Source organism: Periophthalmus magnuspinnatus, chromosome 17 (genome assembly GCF_009829125.3).
Source record: "Periophthalmus magnuspinnatus isolate fPerMag1 chromosome 17, fPerMag1.2.pri, whole genome shotgun sequence".
NCBI lineage: Eukaryota > Metazoa > Chordata > Actinopteri > Gobiiformes > Gobiidae > Periophthalmus > Periophthalmus magnuspinnatus.
In genome coordinates, this window is record NC_047142.1 from 30,217,561 (window position 1) to 30,233,184 (window position 15,624).

Consider the following 15,624-nt stretch of genomic DNA (forward strand, 5'->3'; position numbering starts at 1 on the left):
GCATCTGTATCTAAATATGTTTAATGCCATACTTGGGAACATTCTAGGCAAAGCAGAAACAAAACAAAACATCAGATACTATTTTGAGTCTATTTTGCCCAACCATAATGGCAAAATGATTTTGGTCCTGGGTTCATGATATAAAAATCTATTTACCTGAGTCCAGCACCGACCCAGGTCCCCAAAGAGCAGAGTCTGAGGAGAGGACAGAGCGACTGTGGGACCACTGTTACAGGAGAAGAGAAGGAGGAGATGAATAAGACAGACATGAGGAATGGTCAGTGTCAGACAGATTTAAGTCTAAGTGGAGAGAGTGCAGAGGAGACGAACACAGGGCAAACTCACAGACACATCCACAAACATTCAACCTTATCATCATTTGTTTGGGATTGGCTCCAAAAACTTGTCATATTAATCTCAAAGCGGATCTATTCTGCAAAATTGACTTTTCAGAGCGTTATAGTTCTTTCCTATTACTATTTACTCACCGGAAGTTGTATTTGGAGCGATTTGCGCATGTTTGAGTAATGTTTAATCTCTTATTTTCAAGATGCCATTTTACCGATCAAGCCATGTTTTCACCACCACTATGACACGCCCACTGCTCTTTACTTACTTCTTTCTCTAATTTTATTTTCTTAATCGTTGATACTGTTGGGATTTGGGAGCATCGGGTTGTCATTTTGGTACAAATGAAAAAAATCTATTGCATGTTTACGGCAACACCAGCTCCCATTGGGCACAGTAGTTGTTGGGCACTGCAGATGTCTTTTTTTAAGTCGTTTTAGATGAATATTGTCATTTAAAATATCCAAATTCTAACATAATGATCCGCGGGTGTCATAGATTATAACTATATAGCAGACACAAGCACAATATGTCTTCTTGCCTTCCTTGTGCCTAATTTGACTCTGTATTTTGGATGGACTTTTCCGTGTTACTTGTTTGTATGTTTGTATTCTTCTCAACTTTTTTCCCCACAAACTTCTGTATGTCTGTTGTAAAACTATGATAAAGCTCAACCTCAGATATACCACCAAATCAAGTCATGATTAGAAAAACATGAAAACCTGTCATATGAACTTTGAAGTCCAACTGTCATCAATCACATCTTTTGGGTTTAATAATGGCTCCACTTTCTGAAGATATTGTGAAAAAGTAATTTGACATTTGTTTATTTATGCTGACCGAGAAGATGGTGAACTTTGTGCCAGTTTTTGTTTCATTGATTACAGAGATATAAACCATATTGCTTCTAGGATGTCGTCTCCAGCTCAGTTTAAACTAGAGACTCTCGTGTGCATGTTTACCTGAGGTGAGGGGCTGAGGCCACAGTGGGGCAGAGCGTGGGGCAGGACAGGGGGCAGACTGTGGGGGACAGTGGGGTAGTTGACCAGGACCAGTTTGCTGAAGTTGAATTTGTAGGTGAAGCGTTTGCCTTTGGTTTTGTGCAGAATGCGCTTGTTGTAGTAATATCTGCGGGACAAAGAATCAGAGACAGGTTAAGGCTAGTAATAGAGAACAAGCAAAAATAAATCATCATTGTGGGACGACGTAAAAGAGCATTTGCTGTGAGAGCGGTGCTTGGCCCGGTGTGAACAGTCACACTCTGGACCACACTAAACGGCCGGTCCAAGAGCTCTTGAAACAGGAGGTCTCTGAGCGGCTCCACTATCACTCTGGAGCAGGGCCAGTGCAGTGTGAACACGGCTGACCTCAGGCTGACCTCAGGCTGACCTCGGGCTGACCTACGTAGTCCACTGTGACAGTAAAAGAGTTTGAAATTGGGCAAAAAAGCATTTGAATCACTTGTATGAATGGGCCCTGCAGAGCTGCTGTTTGACACGTTCATCTGACGAGGTGATTTGGATCAGTTTAATATCAGAGTCTCCTCCTGCCTCTGTCTGCGCAGGTGAGTCTGTGTGTCTGCGCAGGTGAACCTGTGTGTGTGTCTGCGTAGGTGAGTCTGGGTCTGTCTGCGCAGGTGAGCCTGTGTGTGTGTTTTCTCTTTTGTCACCAGCGTGCAAAGTCATCACTGTATATTTAGCCACAGTTTAAAAAAAACCCACCACATACAGGTGAAGTGAGTATGTGTGTGTGTGTGTTCATGGGGCTCTGTCTCTTGAAGCTCATTGTCACAGAAATAAGTTCTTTGATCAGCTGATGGGCTCACGTGGCTCATGTGTTTGAGGTAAATGTGTGAGCAAGACTGACCCAAAATTAAAGTAAACAAAACTAAACCTAGAGCCACTGGGGGGCGCTCCACAGAGCCACTCACATGTGTGAAATGTGTGAAAACAACGTAAGAAACTAGACTCGTGCGATTACTACTGTTTTGTTTTTTGTCTTGTTTTTTGTGTACTACAGGGCTAAGTCCATGGAAACAAGGAGGATGATTCTAGAAGAAAACTTTACATGTCAGATCTGTGGAAACAAGAGGTAGTCCCACTCACAGGGAGAATGCAGTTATTTGTAGAAAAATAAATAGTATGAATTTAATTAATCAAGATAGATAGCTTTAATGTTATACTGTGGAACATTCCTGGCAACACAATAACAATATAACAGCAAAATTGAAAGAAAATCTACCACTACCACTATGCTACTATTATACTAATATATACTATTACTGTTATGACTACTACTGCTGCTGCTACTACTACTTCTACTACTACTACTACTACAACCACTACTACTGCTGCTGCTGATACTTACAAGTACTACTAATACTACAAATACAATAATCCTAATTAATTTGATCAATACTTTAATTACTACTACTATTACCATAATACTATAATTAGTAGTATAAATAGTAGTAGTTACCGGTACCTGAGTGCTCGGCTGAGTTTGTCGTAGTTCATGTGAGGTTTGCCCTTCCTCTCTCCCCACAGCTGGGCCAATCGCTCGGGGTCTCGGATCACGAACTCTCCCCATTGGTCACTCCAGCCGATGGCCCCGCCCTCACCCCGCCCCAAAAGCTCGAGCAGGAAGTGCCACAGCTGCACCTGCCGCGAACCGGGAGACCACCAGGGTTTGTACGCCCAGTCTGGAAACAAGACGGCTATGGAGAGGAGGAGGAGGAGGAGGAAAGGGAGAGGGAGGAAGAGGGGGGAATGAAGGAGGGAGGGAGAGAGGGAGGAAAGGGGAGAAAGAGGGGGAAGAAGGAGGAGAGAGAGTGTGAAAGAGAGAGAGGAGGGAGAGGGAGGAAGAGGGGAGAAGGAGGGAGGGAGATGGAAGGGAGGGGAGAAGGAGGGAGGGAGATGGAGGGGAGACAGACGAGAGGGAGAGGATAGGGAGAAGGAGGGAAGAGAGGAGAGAAGAGGGGGGAAGAAGGGGGAGAGAGTGTGAAAGAGAGTAGGGAGAGGGAGGAAGTAAGGGAGAGGGGTGGAGAAAGTGGGAGTGAGAGAGGGAGGGAAAGAGAGAGTGGAAGAGAGGGGAAGAGAGGGGAGCAGAAGGGAGGGAGTGAGGAAAGAGAGGAGAGGAGGGGGGGGAAGAAGACAGAGAGAGAGCGTGAAAGAGAGGAGGGAGAGAGGGAGAAAGAGAGAGGGGGTAGAGAAGGAAGGGGGAGGGAGAGAGAGGAGCAAGAGGGAGGAGGGGGGAGATAGAGAGAGAAAGGCGTCGTGGGAGGGGGGAGAGAGAAAGACAGTAAAAGGGGTAGGGGGAGAGTGTGAAAAGGAGGGAGAGAGGAGCGGGTGAGCGAGAAAAGAGGGAAGAGAAGGGAGCGGTAAGAGGGAGAGGTAAGATGGAGGAGGGGGGAGAAGAGGGAGAACAACAAAGAGGAAGGAGTGGGGGTGAGAGAAGTTATGATATCTGTGTGTGCTGTAGATTACATAACTCCTTTAATAAACACACACACACACACACACACACATATATGAACACAGAGAGGAGCTGCTGTAATAATAATAATACTACGTCTAGTTCATGGTCTCTTGTGTGAAAATCCTCATATTGTTTTCTGACTGGTTTTATTTTGGGAGACTCATTGTAGTCTATGGCATCTGGTCTCCCACTGTGTTTGAGTGATGCTGTTTGCAGAATCGCCATTTATCATGCACTGAATAAACTCTATGGGGAAAATGCTACTTAACTTTAGGATTTTTGCTCAAATGTTTGTGCAGGTCCTGTATTACACTTGACTCTTGTGAGTGTTAAGCCATGTTATAATGCTGATACCTCAAAAACAGTTCCAGTTCACTTTCTACTGAAAAACTGTGTCTCCTCTCTCTGTAACTGCAGACTCGTCATTTGGTCTTAAATGTTCGTATTAACCCGCCCTACATGATCCTGTTGTTTTTATTTCACTATTGTGTCTGTAACTTAAGATATGAACATTAATAACAGACAAATCAGGAGCTCCTGTTAGCGTTAGCAACAGGTTTGATTGACAGCATTGTGCACGCGCCCTGCTAAACCAGTGGTGTGGGAGGGAAGGACTGGCTCTTCGGTTGCTACGATATTCACGGGCAGAATTCCAAATATGTAACTGAACAGACTGGAGCTGAACAGTTTGGGTGACATCACACTCACTTCTGTGTACAGTCTGTGAGCCATACTGTGGAACATTCAAAGCAGTAACATCCGTATGATAATATGACCATTATCATCACAAGCCCAATCAAAATATAAGTGAAATATTTCTCTATGGCAACTTATATACACTAATGAAGCTCAGCAGACCACTTTAAAGGCATTGTCCCTATCTTGCAATGGATAAAATGGTGCCTAGACCTGCCTCATGCACAGATAAAACTTCTGGAGTCAAGATTTGTGAGAGGTCTACGGATTAGAATAATTACTAACCAACAGACTCATTCAATGGTAAGATATAGAAACACACATCACTGATACAAACTGATGAACAGGACTCACCTCGACTCCAAAACGGTGACGGTAAGTGTCCTACAGGGGGCGCACAGCCACACTGCATCTAAAACATGAACACGGAAGTGACTGTAGTAAATATTACACATCAAAAATGGCATTACTCTGAGCTGAAATGTGGTACTCATTTAGCTATGGAACATATAAAGGATACAGAAAAAAATATATCAATTAATTAATTAAAATAAAAGCATAAACTATTGTGCAGTTTTAAGGGCGGAAATTGTTCAGTGAATCATAACATATTAAGTGATAAAAACATATTAAACTGGTATTTAGTCTTCTGCTTAGTATTAGTAGTTTTTACCCTATCAAACTTGCATTCTTACTGTGAGTTGGATCACCTCTCCACAGATCAGACATGTAACTAATGCTTTATAGATAGGTTTAAAGTCATAATGCGGCAGTTAAAAAAGGGCAGAAATGGTCAAGTCAAAGTAATCCTTCATTATCTGCAATAAAAATGGATAAAATTACGAATGTCCAAATCAGTCAAAGTGTTTTTACCTCGTCAGGAGCAGACAGGAGCAGATAGGAGCAAAAAGGAGCAGGCAGGAGCAGGCAGGAGTAGGGAGGAGCAGACAGGAGCAAAGAGGAGCAGACAGGAGCAAAGAGGAGCAGACAGGAGCAGGGAGGAGTAAAGAGGAGCAGACAGGAGCAAAGAGGAGCAGACAGGAGCAAAGAGGAGCAGACAAGAGCAAAGAGGAGCAGAAAGGAGCAGACAGGAGCAGTCAGGAGCAGACAGGAGCAAACAGGAGCAGACAGGAGCAGGCAGGAGCGCTTCAGATGAATGATGTGATTGTCTTTGGAGGTCGAGGTGAAGTGGACACATCCTGACCCGCCTCCTCCTCGTTTTACCCCCTCCTTCTCTCTCGCCCCCTCCTCCTCCCCCTCCTCCTCCCCCTCCTCCTCCTCCCTCCACAGACCCAGGACCCCCCCCCCCCCCACACCGACTCCGCCCCTCTCCTCTGTCCCATCAGGTCGCCGCGGTCACTGCCCTGTCATCAACTTTAGAGGATTTAGACACAAGAAAAGCATCCACAGATAAAACGATGAAGAATACAGCAGGCCTAGAGTGCACCAGGGAGGGCATCTGAGCTAAAACCTTTGCCAAACCAAAATATTTTCAATGCCTAATACACTTTTTATTGTTTGTTTGTTTCTTTACAATCTCCTCTCTCTCTCTTTCACCCCATACTTCCTCTCTCTCTTTCACCCTTTGTTTTGTATATGTCTCATCTGTTCCTTTTGCCTCCTCTCTTCTTTCTCTCTCTCCTCTCCTCATTTACCTCTCCTCTCTCATCTCTTTCTTTCCCACTTCTCTTCCCCTCCACTCTCTCTCTTTCTCTCATCTTCCTCCCCTGCTTCTCTTTTTCTTTGTTTTACACGTCTCCTCTCTCCACCTCATCTCTCTGTTGTCTTTCTCTCTTTCTCCCTCCTTCCTCTCCCCCTCCTCTATCTTGCCTCTCTTCCCTCTTTTTTGCCATTTCTCTCCTCCTCCTCCTCTTCTTTCTCTCTCTCTCATTCCTCTCTCACTCCCTCCTTCCACTCCCCCTCCTATATCATCCCTGTCTCTGCTCTCTCCCTCTCTCCTCTTCTTTCTCTCTCTCCTTCCTCTCTCTCCTTCCTCCCGCTCCCCCTCTTCTATCTCCCCCCTCTTCCCTCCATCATTCCCCTCCTCTGTTTCTTCCTCTCTCCCCTCTCTTCTTCTTCTTTCTCTGCCTCCTTCCTCTCCCATTCCCCCTCCTCTATCTCTCTCCACTCTCTCCCTCTCTCCTCTTCTTGCTCTCCCTCCCTCCTGTCTCTCTTTCCTCCCACTCCCCCTCCTCTATCTTCCCTCTCCCCGCTCTCACCCTCTCCTTTTCTTTCTTTCACTCTCTCCTCTCTCCTTTCTGTCTCCCCCTCCCCCTCTATCTTCCCTCTCTCCGCTCTCTCCCTCTCTCCTCTTCTTCCAATTGCTGTCTCATCTCTCTCCTTCCTCTCTGTCCTCCCTCCCACTCCCTCACCTCTGTCTCTCCCTCCCTCTCCCTCCCTCTCCTCTATCTTCCCTCTCTCCTCTTCTTCCTCTCCCTCTCTTCTTTCTCTCCTTCCTTTCGCTCCCCCTCCTCTGTCTCTCCCTCCCTCTCCTCCTCCTCTTTCATGAGAGAGTGATAGCGGAGGCTTTTAATTTAGGTGTAAACATGAAGACAGTCAGACGCACATGTATAATGCAGGAGGAGTGAGGTCACTGTGGTGTTTGACCCACAGGGGGCGCTGAACACATGAGCCGAGTCAAAGAGCTGCACCACCAGCTGTTCAAAGTCTATTAAAACTGTTATTATGGTTAAAGGTGCAGCATGGAACTTTTCCACTGGTGATGCTACAGTATCTCCATGGGGACATGCATGTGGCACCAGTTTACAGGTTAGATCTGTGGAGAGGTGACCAGAAAAGTCATCCCCACTAGCTTTAGCAACAGGATTGATTGACAGTGTTGCTAAGTGGCACCAACATCGGTCTAGATTGGCTCTTTGGTTGCTATGATACTCGCAGTTGGAACTCCAAACATGAAACTGGATCAGCTCCAAAATCGCCACTATAACTGCGAGTCTCGATGAGCTTTATTTGACTGCAGCCCAGGTCAGATCTGTGGAGAGGCGACCCCGTCCACAGAGAGGAAGAATGTTTTACCAAAGTGTTTTTGAACAATAAAAACACCTGCAGTTAAATCAATGCAGACGTCCCACATTCCAGGCAAAGCCATCACATCTCCACGGAGACGAGGAGATGATGGGCTCTCCGTTAGAAAAGTTCCACATTGCCTTTAAAATGAACACTCTGATTTATTGTCTGTGAGTTGTTGTTGTGCAGAGCTGAGGACAGAGGCAGAAGCAGGAGGAGGTTTGCACAGCATTGCATCATCACTGTGCACTAGTTTAAAACACACTTCATCAATGATGGAGAGAGATGGAGAGATGGAGAGAGAGACGGGAGAGAGATAGAGAGAGCTTGAGAGAGAGAGGGAGAGAGAGGGAGAAATGGAGAGAGAGGGAGAGAGATGGAGAGAGGGAGATAGATAGAGAAAAATGGAGAGAGGCAGAGAGAGGGAGGGAGAGAGATGGAGAGAGATGGAGAGAGCTGGAGAGATGGAGACAGATGGAGTGAGAGGGAGAGAGAGGAAGAGATGGAGACAGATGGAGAAATATGGAGAGAGAGGGAGAGAGCTGGAGAGAGATGGAGCAAGAGGGAGAGAGACGGAAAGTGAAGGAGAAATGGAGAGATGGAGAAAGAGGGATAGATGGAGAGAGGGAGAAAGATGGAGAGATGGAGGGAGAGAGATGGAGAGAAATGGGGAAATAGGAGAGAGGGAGAGAGATGGAGTCATGCAGAGAGATGGAAAGAGATGGAGAGAGATGGAAAGAAAGTGAGAGAGATGGAGAGAGATGAGAGATAGACAGAGATGAAAGGGAGAGAGATGAGAGAGATGGAGAGATAAAGAGAGAGATGGCAGATGGAGAGTGATAGAGTGATGAGAGAAAGATGAAGGTAGATAGAGAGGGAGAGAGATGGACAGAGTGATGTAAAGAGGGATGTAGAGAGATGGAGAGAGTGATGTACTGAGAGATGTGGAGAGATGGAGAGAGTGATGTACAGAGGGATGTGGAGAGATGGAGAGAGCGATGTACAAAGGGATGTGGAGAGATGGAGAGAGTGATGTACAGAAGGGTGTAGAGAGATGGAGAGAGTGATGTACAGAGGGATGTGGAGAGATGGAGAGAGCAATGTACAGAGGGATGTAGAGAGATGGAGAGAGTGATGTACAGAGGGATGTGGAGAGATGGAGAGAGCGATGTACAGAGGGATGTAGAGAGATGGAGAGAGTGATGTACAGAGGGATGTGGAGAGATGGAGAGAGCGATGTACAGAGGGATGTGGAGAGGTTGCAGTGTTTTCTTGTAGAAGTGCTGCTGTTGACCTCAGACTTAGGTTAAATATAAATGTGAGATCATGTGGTCTGAGGACGTGGGAGCATCAGTGCAAAGCACAGATATACTTTTGTTAAAGTTGCATTATGTAACATTTCCGAGGCGCCTGTCTCCATTTCCTGCAAAACTAAACTCATCAAACTCTATGCCAATACCAAATGGCCAAGTTACAGGTCAGATCTGTGGAGAGGCGCCCCCGGTCACAGTGAGAATGCATGTGTTTAGCTACTTTTTTTAAAAGTTGCAGTGAGTTACTTTATTTTGTTGAGGGCCAGATCTTTCAGAGGAGCTTCCAGAAAAAAAAAAAACATGAACAATTGGAACCAAATAACAGCAGACATATTCCACCAGAGGACACTTTAAAGTCTGTCCCAGTTTTTAGGTTTTGTAGTGATATTTAAACAAACAATATTTATGTAGAAGTGATGTGCTAAAGTTGTCCAAATTTCACTCCCAGAACAAGCAGCGTTTTTCTCATTCTATTCTGGATATTTACTGCCCTGTAATGAAAGAATGAAAGACAGAAGAAGAAAAAGAACAAGAACAAGAAGAAGAGATAAGAGAATGCATTTATCTCCATGGAAACGAGTAGGTGATACCAGTGTAACATAACAGATGGAGAGAGGGAGGGGGGGGGGGGAGAGAGGGAGAGAGATGAGAGAAATGGAGAGAGAGGATGAGAGCTGGAGAGATGGAGAGAGATGGAGTGAGAGAAAGAGAGAGAGAGGGAGAAAGAGAGGGAGAGAGATGAGAGAAATGGAGAGAGAGGGTGAGAGCTGGAGAGATGGAGAGAGATGGAGTGAGAGGGAGAGATGGAGAGAGAGCGAGAGATGGAGAGAGATTGTGAAATAGGAGCGAGAGGGAGAGAGATGGAGCAAGATGGAGAGAGATGGAAAGAGAAGGAGAAATGGAGAGATGGAGAAAGAGAGATAGATGGAGAGAGGGAGAAAGATGGAGAGATGAGAGAGATGGAGAGATGAGAGATGGAGAGAGATGGAGAGAAATGGAGTGAGAGGGAGAGAGGAAAAGAAATGGAGAGAGAGGGAGAGAGATGGAGAGAGATGAGAGAGAAATGGAGAGAGAGATGGACAGAGAGATGGAAAGAGATGGACAGAGAGGGAGAGAGATGTGGACAGAGAAAGGGAGAGAGATGGAGAGAGATGGAGAGAGAGGGAGAGAAATGGAGAGATGGAGCGAGAGAGAGAGAGATGGAGAGAGAGGGAGAGAGATGGAGAGAGATGGAAAAATATGGAGTGATGGAGAGAGATGCAGAGAGATAAGAGAGAGAGAAGTCCATTTTACAGTGGATACTTTTTACTTTTACTTCACTACATCTGAGAGCAGTATCTGTACTTTCTAGTCCACTACATTTTTGAACTGGACTGAAAAGTAAAAGTATTTTGAGTATTTATGATAGTCTGAGACCTGCTGAAAAGGTGGAGGGTTTATTTTTTAACGCGTTTATAGTCTGAGAAAAACAAAAATATACAAATAAAAATAGTCAGAAAAAAAGATTGATTCAGTTGTTTCTGTTGAACAAAAAATCTGCAAAAATCTTTATTAAAATCACTACATTTGAACCTTTATAAGACTCAAAATCTGTGTGAAATACGTTTACTTTTTACTCCTTAAGTAAATTTGACTTGAGTACTTTTTTGCTTCAATATCTGTACTTTTACTTAAGTATCAAAACTGAGTACTTCTGATACCAACAGCCACCAGGCCAAGTATTCGTAACATGAGTAACTGAAGTATGCCGTACTGTGGAACATTCCAGAAGAAGCAACAACATTCTCACGAGACAAGCTGAAAAGTTCCGTAGTCCACCTTTAAAGCCACACGGTGTAACATTTCCAGTGTGCTGTTATAGAGACAGGACATAAACGCAAACAGGACCCAGAGGTGCAGTGATGTGAGTGTGGGATAGTCTGAGCGGATGAGCTGATTAAAGGAAGAGCCACAGGAGGATTTGAACCGGACTAAAACCAGATTAGACCAGGGCTAAACAAACACTTCTTTTAGAGCGACTCAAATCCCGGTTTAAATCCTCGGACACAGACACTGATGAAACGTTTTGGACGAGACGGGAGCGACAAATGAGGCGACAGGGACAGAGGGCTTTAGACCAGGGAAGAGGACAGTGTGAGGCAGTGTGAGGATAGGTACTCCTGACCAGGGTCCTACAGGGGGAGACGGGCCCCGAGTGCTGCGCTAGGCTCATCATTCACTTCGTTATCCCCGTATGGAAGTTTGTCCTCCGCATTTGACCCATCCTTCAGTGTCTCTGGGTTAAACCTGTCAGGAGCAGAGGACCCATCTCCAGATCTTGAGCTAGTCTTGGCCTGAATTGCCTTAGCTCCAGGATTTGTGCCTGTGTTGGGTTGATCAGGGAAGTCACAGGAAGCCCACACAGACAAAGGGAGAAAATGCAAACTCCACACAGACACAGAGAGAACATGCAAACTCCACACAGACACAGGGAGAACATGCAAACTCCACACAGACACAGGGAGAACATGCAAACTCCACACAGACACAGAGAGAACATGCAAACTCCACACAGATACAGGGAGAACATGCAAACTCCACACAGACACAGGGAGAACATGCAAACTCCATGCACACAGAGAGAACATGCAAACTCCACCCGGGCACAGGGTGGACTCCACACAGACACAGGGAGAACATGCAAACTGCACACAGACACAGGGAGAACATGCAAACTCCACAGAGACAGAGGAAGAACATACACACTCCACCTGGACACAGGGAAAACACGCAAACTGCACACAGACACAGGGAGAACACGCAAACTCCACATAGACACAGGAATAGCATGCAAACTCCTGACAGACACAGGGAGAACATGCAAACTCCACATAGACATAGGGAGAACATGCAAACTCCACATAGAAAGCCCCTAGCTGTCAGGCAGTAGCAGACAAAAAGTACAATCAGTCTATTACCCAACTTAATATAGTACCACTACTATTACCATAGGGCAGTCGCTCAGTGGTTGGTGGTTTGAATCCTGTCTGGAATAGTGATGCTGTGTCCTTGGGCAAGATACTTCACCCACATTGTCTAGTAAAAATGGTGTGTACAAATGTTTTGCCTGTGGTGGGAGGGGCCGATCGGCAGCCTTGCTTCTGTCAGTCTGTCCCAGGGCAGCTGTGGCTATACATATTTTCTTCAGTATCAGTTACTTGTTCAAATGAGTATCTAGTCTTGATAAAACTTTACCATCAATTTGTATCTAGGTATTGATACTTTGCAAAACCTCGTTGGTTAAAGGGCTTTGCATATTTAGACTGAGTTCTTCTATTAAACTGAAAATACCTTGTTCCACCTTGTGATGCCATCCTGTGGTAATACAGGAAGTGCTCCACTGTGTTTTTAAACTCCACAAACCTTCACTAGAATCATTTGGATCATTTCAGTTCTGGAATTGTTAGTCTCTACTGAAGGTAAAAGGAGCTGTTAACTTGAAAACTACCACTTGATGACATCACAAGGTGTAAGTGAGCATTCTGAACTTCAGAGATGTGGACAGACTAATAATAAAGTGTTACTCAAACATGTGTGAATGAAACAAAACACAACTCCAGGTGGTGTTTTTGAGGAGGTAACAGTATTATAACATGGCTTAAACCTCACCAGAGTCAGTTTTGTGTAATAGAGGACTTTTATAAGTTCAGTTAAAAACACGTCTCCGGTTTGTGAGGTGAACTCTGAAGGACGGTGACAGAAACAGGGTCGTGTTTTTGTGGAGTCGTGCGGCGCGGCTCAGGTCAAAATCCTGTCTCTGTAAGAAGGATCAGCTCCAGTCTTTTACCACTGTGTAGAAGAAGGGGGGAACGCACAAAGGAGAGAGGAGAGAGGAGAGAGGAGGAAACGCACATAGAAAGAAGAGAGAGCCATAGAGAGGAGGGTTCATTATCTAAACCAGGGCCAGCCAGTTCACAAAGTAGCAGAGATTTAGTTAAATATTTTTTTTCAGGTATTTAGTATTAAATATCACATTACACTTTGTTCATTTAAATAATATATAGTATTGGTCTAAAACGGCTTATTGCTTAAAGGTCCTGTATTACACAAAACTGATTCTTATGTGCTTTAAGTCATGTTATGATACTGTTCCCTCCTCAAAATCAGACCTGGAGTTGTGTTTTGTTTCATTCACACATCTTTGAGTAACCCTTTATTATTCGTCTGTCTATATCTCCAAAACTCAAAATGCTTGGTTCCATCTTGTGATGTCATGAAGTGGTAGTTTTCAAGTTAACAGCTCCTTTTACCTTTAGTTCAGTAGAGATTGACAAATTCAGGGCTGAAATCATCCAAATGATTTTAGAAATGAAGGTGTGTAGAGTATAAAAACACAGTGGAGCACTTCCTGTCTTACCACATGATGACATCACAAGGTGGAACAGATCATTTTAAGCTTTGGAGACACATTTTCCTCTGTCCTTGGTCACAGCACACACACACAGAGAAAGCTTATATTTTCTATAGGAGGTGAACCTGACCCGGAGGAGAGGGGCTCGTTGGGTCTCACGCGTGCCCAGCTTCATGCACTTTTTCTGGGCTTTTAAGCGTCTGTCTGAGCCACAGAGACCCAGAGGGACATGTGGTTTTACTGAAAGCATTCTCACTCACTCTAATGCCACTGAGCGCGACAAAGACATGTCCACAAGAAACCAGAGAGGAGGGAGGAGAGAGGGAGGGAGGGAGGAGAGAGGGAGGGAGGGAGGAGAGGAGAGAGGGAGGGGAGGAAGAGAGGAGAGGAGAGAGGGAGGAGAGGAGAGAGGGAGGGAGGAAGAGAGGGAGAGGAGCGGGAAGAGAGAGGGAGGGAGGGAGCGAGGAAGAGAGAGAGAGAGAGAGAGAGAGAGGGAGGGAGGGAGGGAGAAGGAGAGGGAGGAGAGGGAGAGGAGTGGGAGAGATACAGTGAGGAGAGAGAGGGAGGAGAGGAGGAGAGGGAGAGGAGCGGGAAGAGAGAGGGAGAGGAGCGGGAGAGATACAGTGAGGAGAGAGAGGGAGGGAGGAGAGAGAGAAGGAGGGAGAGATTCAGTGAGGAGAGAGCGGGAGGGAGGGGAGAGAGGGAGGAGAGAGGAAGGGGGAGCAGGAGGAGATGGGGGTACAATGAGGAGAAAGAGGGAGGAGAGGGAGAGGGGATGAGAGAGAAGGAGAGAGAAGGAGGAGGGAGGGAGGACATAGAGAGGGGAGGTTAGAGAGATACAGAGAGGAGAGAGGGAGGGAGGGAGGGAGAGGGGGGGAGTGATACAGTGAGGAGAGAGACAGGGAGGGGAGAGATATATAGAGAGAAGAAAGGAGGGAGGGAGGGAGGGAGAGAGAGGAGAGAGGGAGGAAGAGAGGGAGGAGAGGGAGAGGAGTGGTAGAGGAGTGGGAAAAGAGAGGGAGGGAGGGAGCGAGGAAGAGAGGGAGAGAGGGAGGGAGAGAGGGAGGAGAGGGAGCGGAGTGGGAGAGATACAGTGAACAGAGAGAGGGAGGAGAGGGAGGAGAGGGAGAGGAGTTGGAAGAGAGAGGGAGAGGAGCGGGAAGAGAGAGGGAGAGCAGCGGGAGAGATACAGTGAGGAGAGAAAGGGAGGGAGGAGAGGGAGAGGGAGAGAGGGAGGGAGAGATTCAGTGAGGAGAGAGCGGGAGGGAGGGACGAGAGGGAGAGAGCGGGAGGGAGGAGAGAGGGAGGGAGGGGAAGGGAGAGCGATACAGAGAGGAGAGGGAGGAGAGAGAGGCAGGAGAGAGGAAGGGAGGGGGGGAGAGAGTGGAAGGAGATGGGGGTACAATGAGGAGAAAGAGGGAGGAGAGGGGATGAGAGAGAAGGAGGAGAGAGAAGGAGGAGGGAGGGAGGACATAGGGAGGGGAGGTTAGAGAGATACAGAGAGGAGAGAGGGAGGGAGAGAGAGGGAGAGATAGAGGGTGAGGAGGGGAGAGAGATACAGAGAGGAGAGAGAGGGTGGGGGGTACAGTGAAGAGAGGGAGGGTGGAGGAGAGGAGAGAGCGAGGGAGAGAGGAGAGGGGGGGAGGGAGGGAGGGAGGGAGGGAGGGAGAGGAGGGGGAGTGATACAGTGAGGAGAGAGACAGGGAGGGGAGAGATATAGAGAGGAGAAGAGAGGAGGGAGGGAGGGAGAGAGAGGAGAGAAGGAGGGAGAGAGGAGACGGAGGGAGGAGAGGGGGGAGGGGGAGAGCAGTAAGGGAGGGAAGGAAGGGATGAGAGAGAGATAGAGGAGAGAGAAGGAGGTAGGTGAAAGAGGGAGGGGACAGAGGGAGGAGAGGGAGAGGGGGAGGGAGGGAGGGAGGAAAGAGAGCAGTAAGAAGTGGGAGCAGAGAGATACAGAGGAAGAGAAGGGGAAGGATAAGTGAGAGATACAGGGGAAGAAGCAAGGGAAAGAGAGATATGGGGGTAGCAAGAGAGAGAGAGAGAGAGAGAGAGAGATACAGAGGGAGAGAGAGGAGATATAGATAAAGATAGAGAGACAAGGAGAGCAGCATTTTAAAGATATTCGGGAAAGGTTCACTTCTGTCCTGTGAATGGGACATTTTTTGTATCGATACCTGCTCAAAAGAGTATCTAGTTTTGGTATCGATTAGTATCCAATTTTCAATACTTTGAACAATCCTAGTCACCACATTTGGCCTGGGGCAGGCCAATGAATGCAAGGCGGCATTGCAGGAGAAGTGTCTTGCCTAAGGATACAATAACAGCACCACTGCTGCCCACCTGTGGGTCTTGTGTTCCCAGTGGTCTTCCATC

The 15,624-nt window shown here is 46.6% G+C and overlaps 1 protein-coding gene across 1 annotated transcript; it reads right to left on the reverse strand.

The window, feature by feature from the left end:
- Positions 1-597: 597 nt before the first annotated feature.
- LOC117385794 (ETS domain-containing transcription factor ERF-like) lies at positions 598-7,685 on the reverse strand (the record flags this gene model as incomplete). Its single annotated transcript, XM_033983121.2, has 5 exons — positions 7,614-7,685; positions 4,876-4,933; positions 2,833-3,064; positions 1,370-1,476; positions 598-611 (listed from the first exon to the last, which is right to left on the reverse strand). Coding segments are annotated over exons 1-5 (483 nt in total), but the record flags the coding sequence as incomplete, so codon positions are not given.
- Between the last annotated feature and the right edge of the window lie 7,939 nt (positions 7,686-15,624).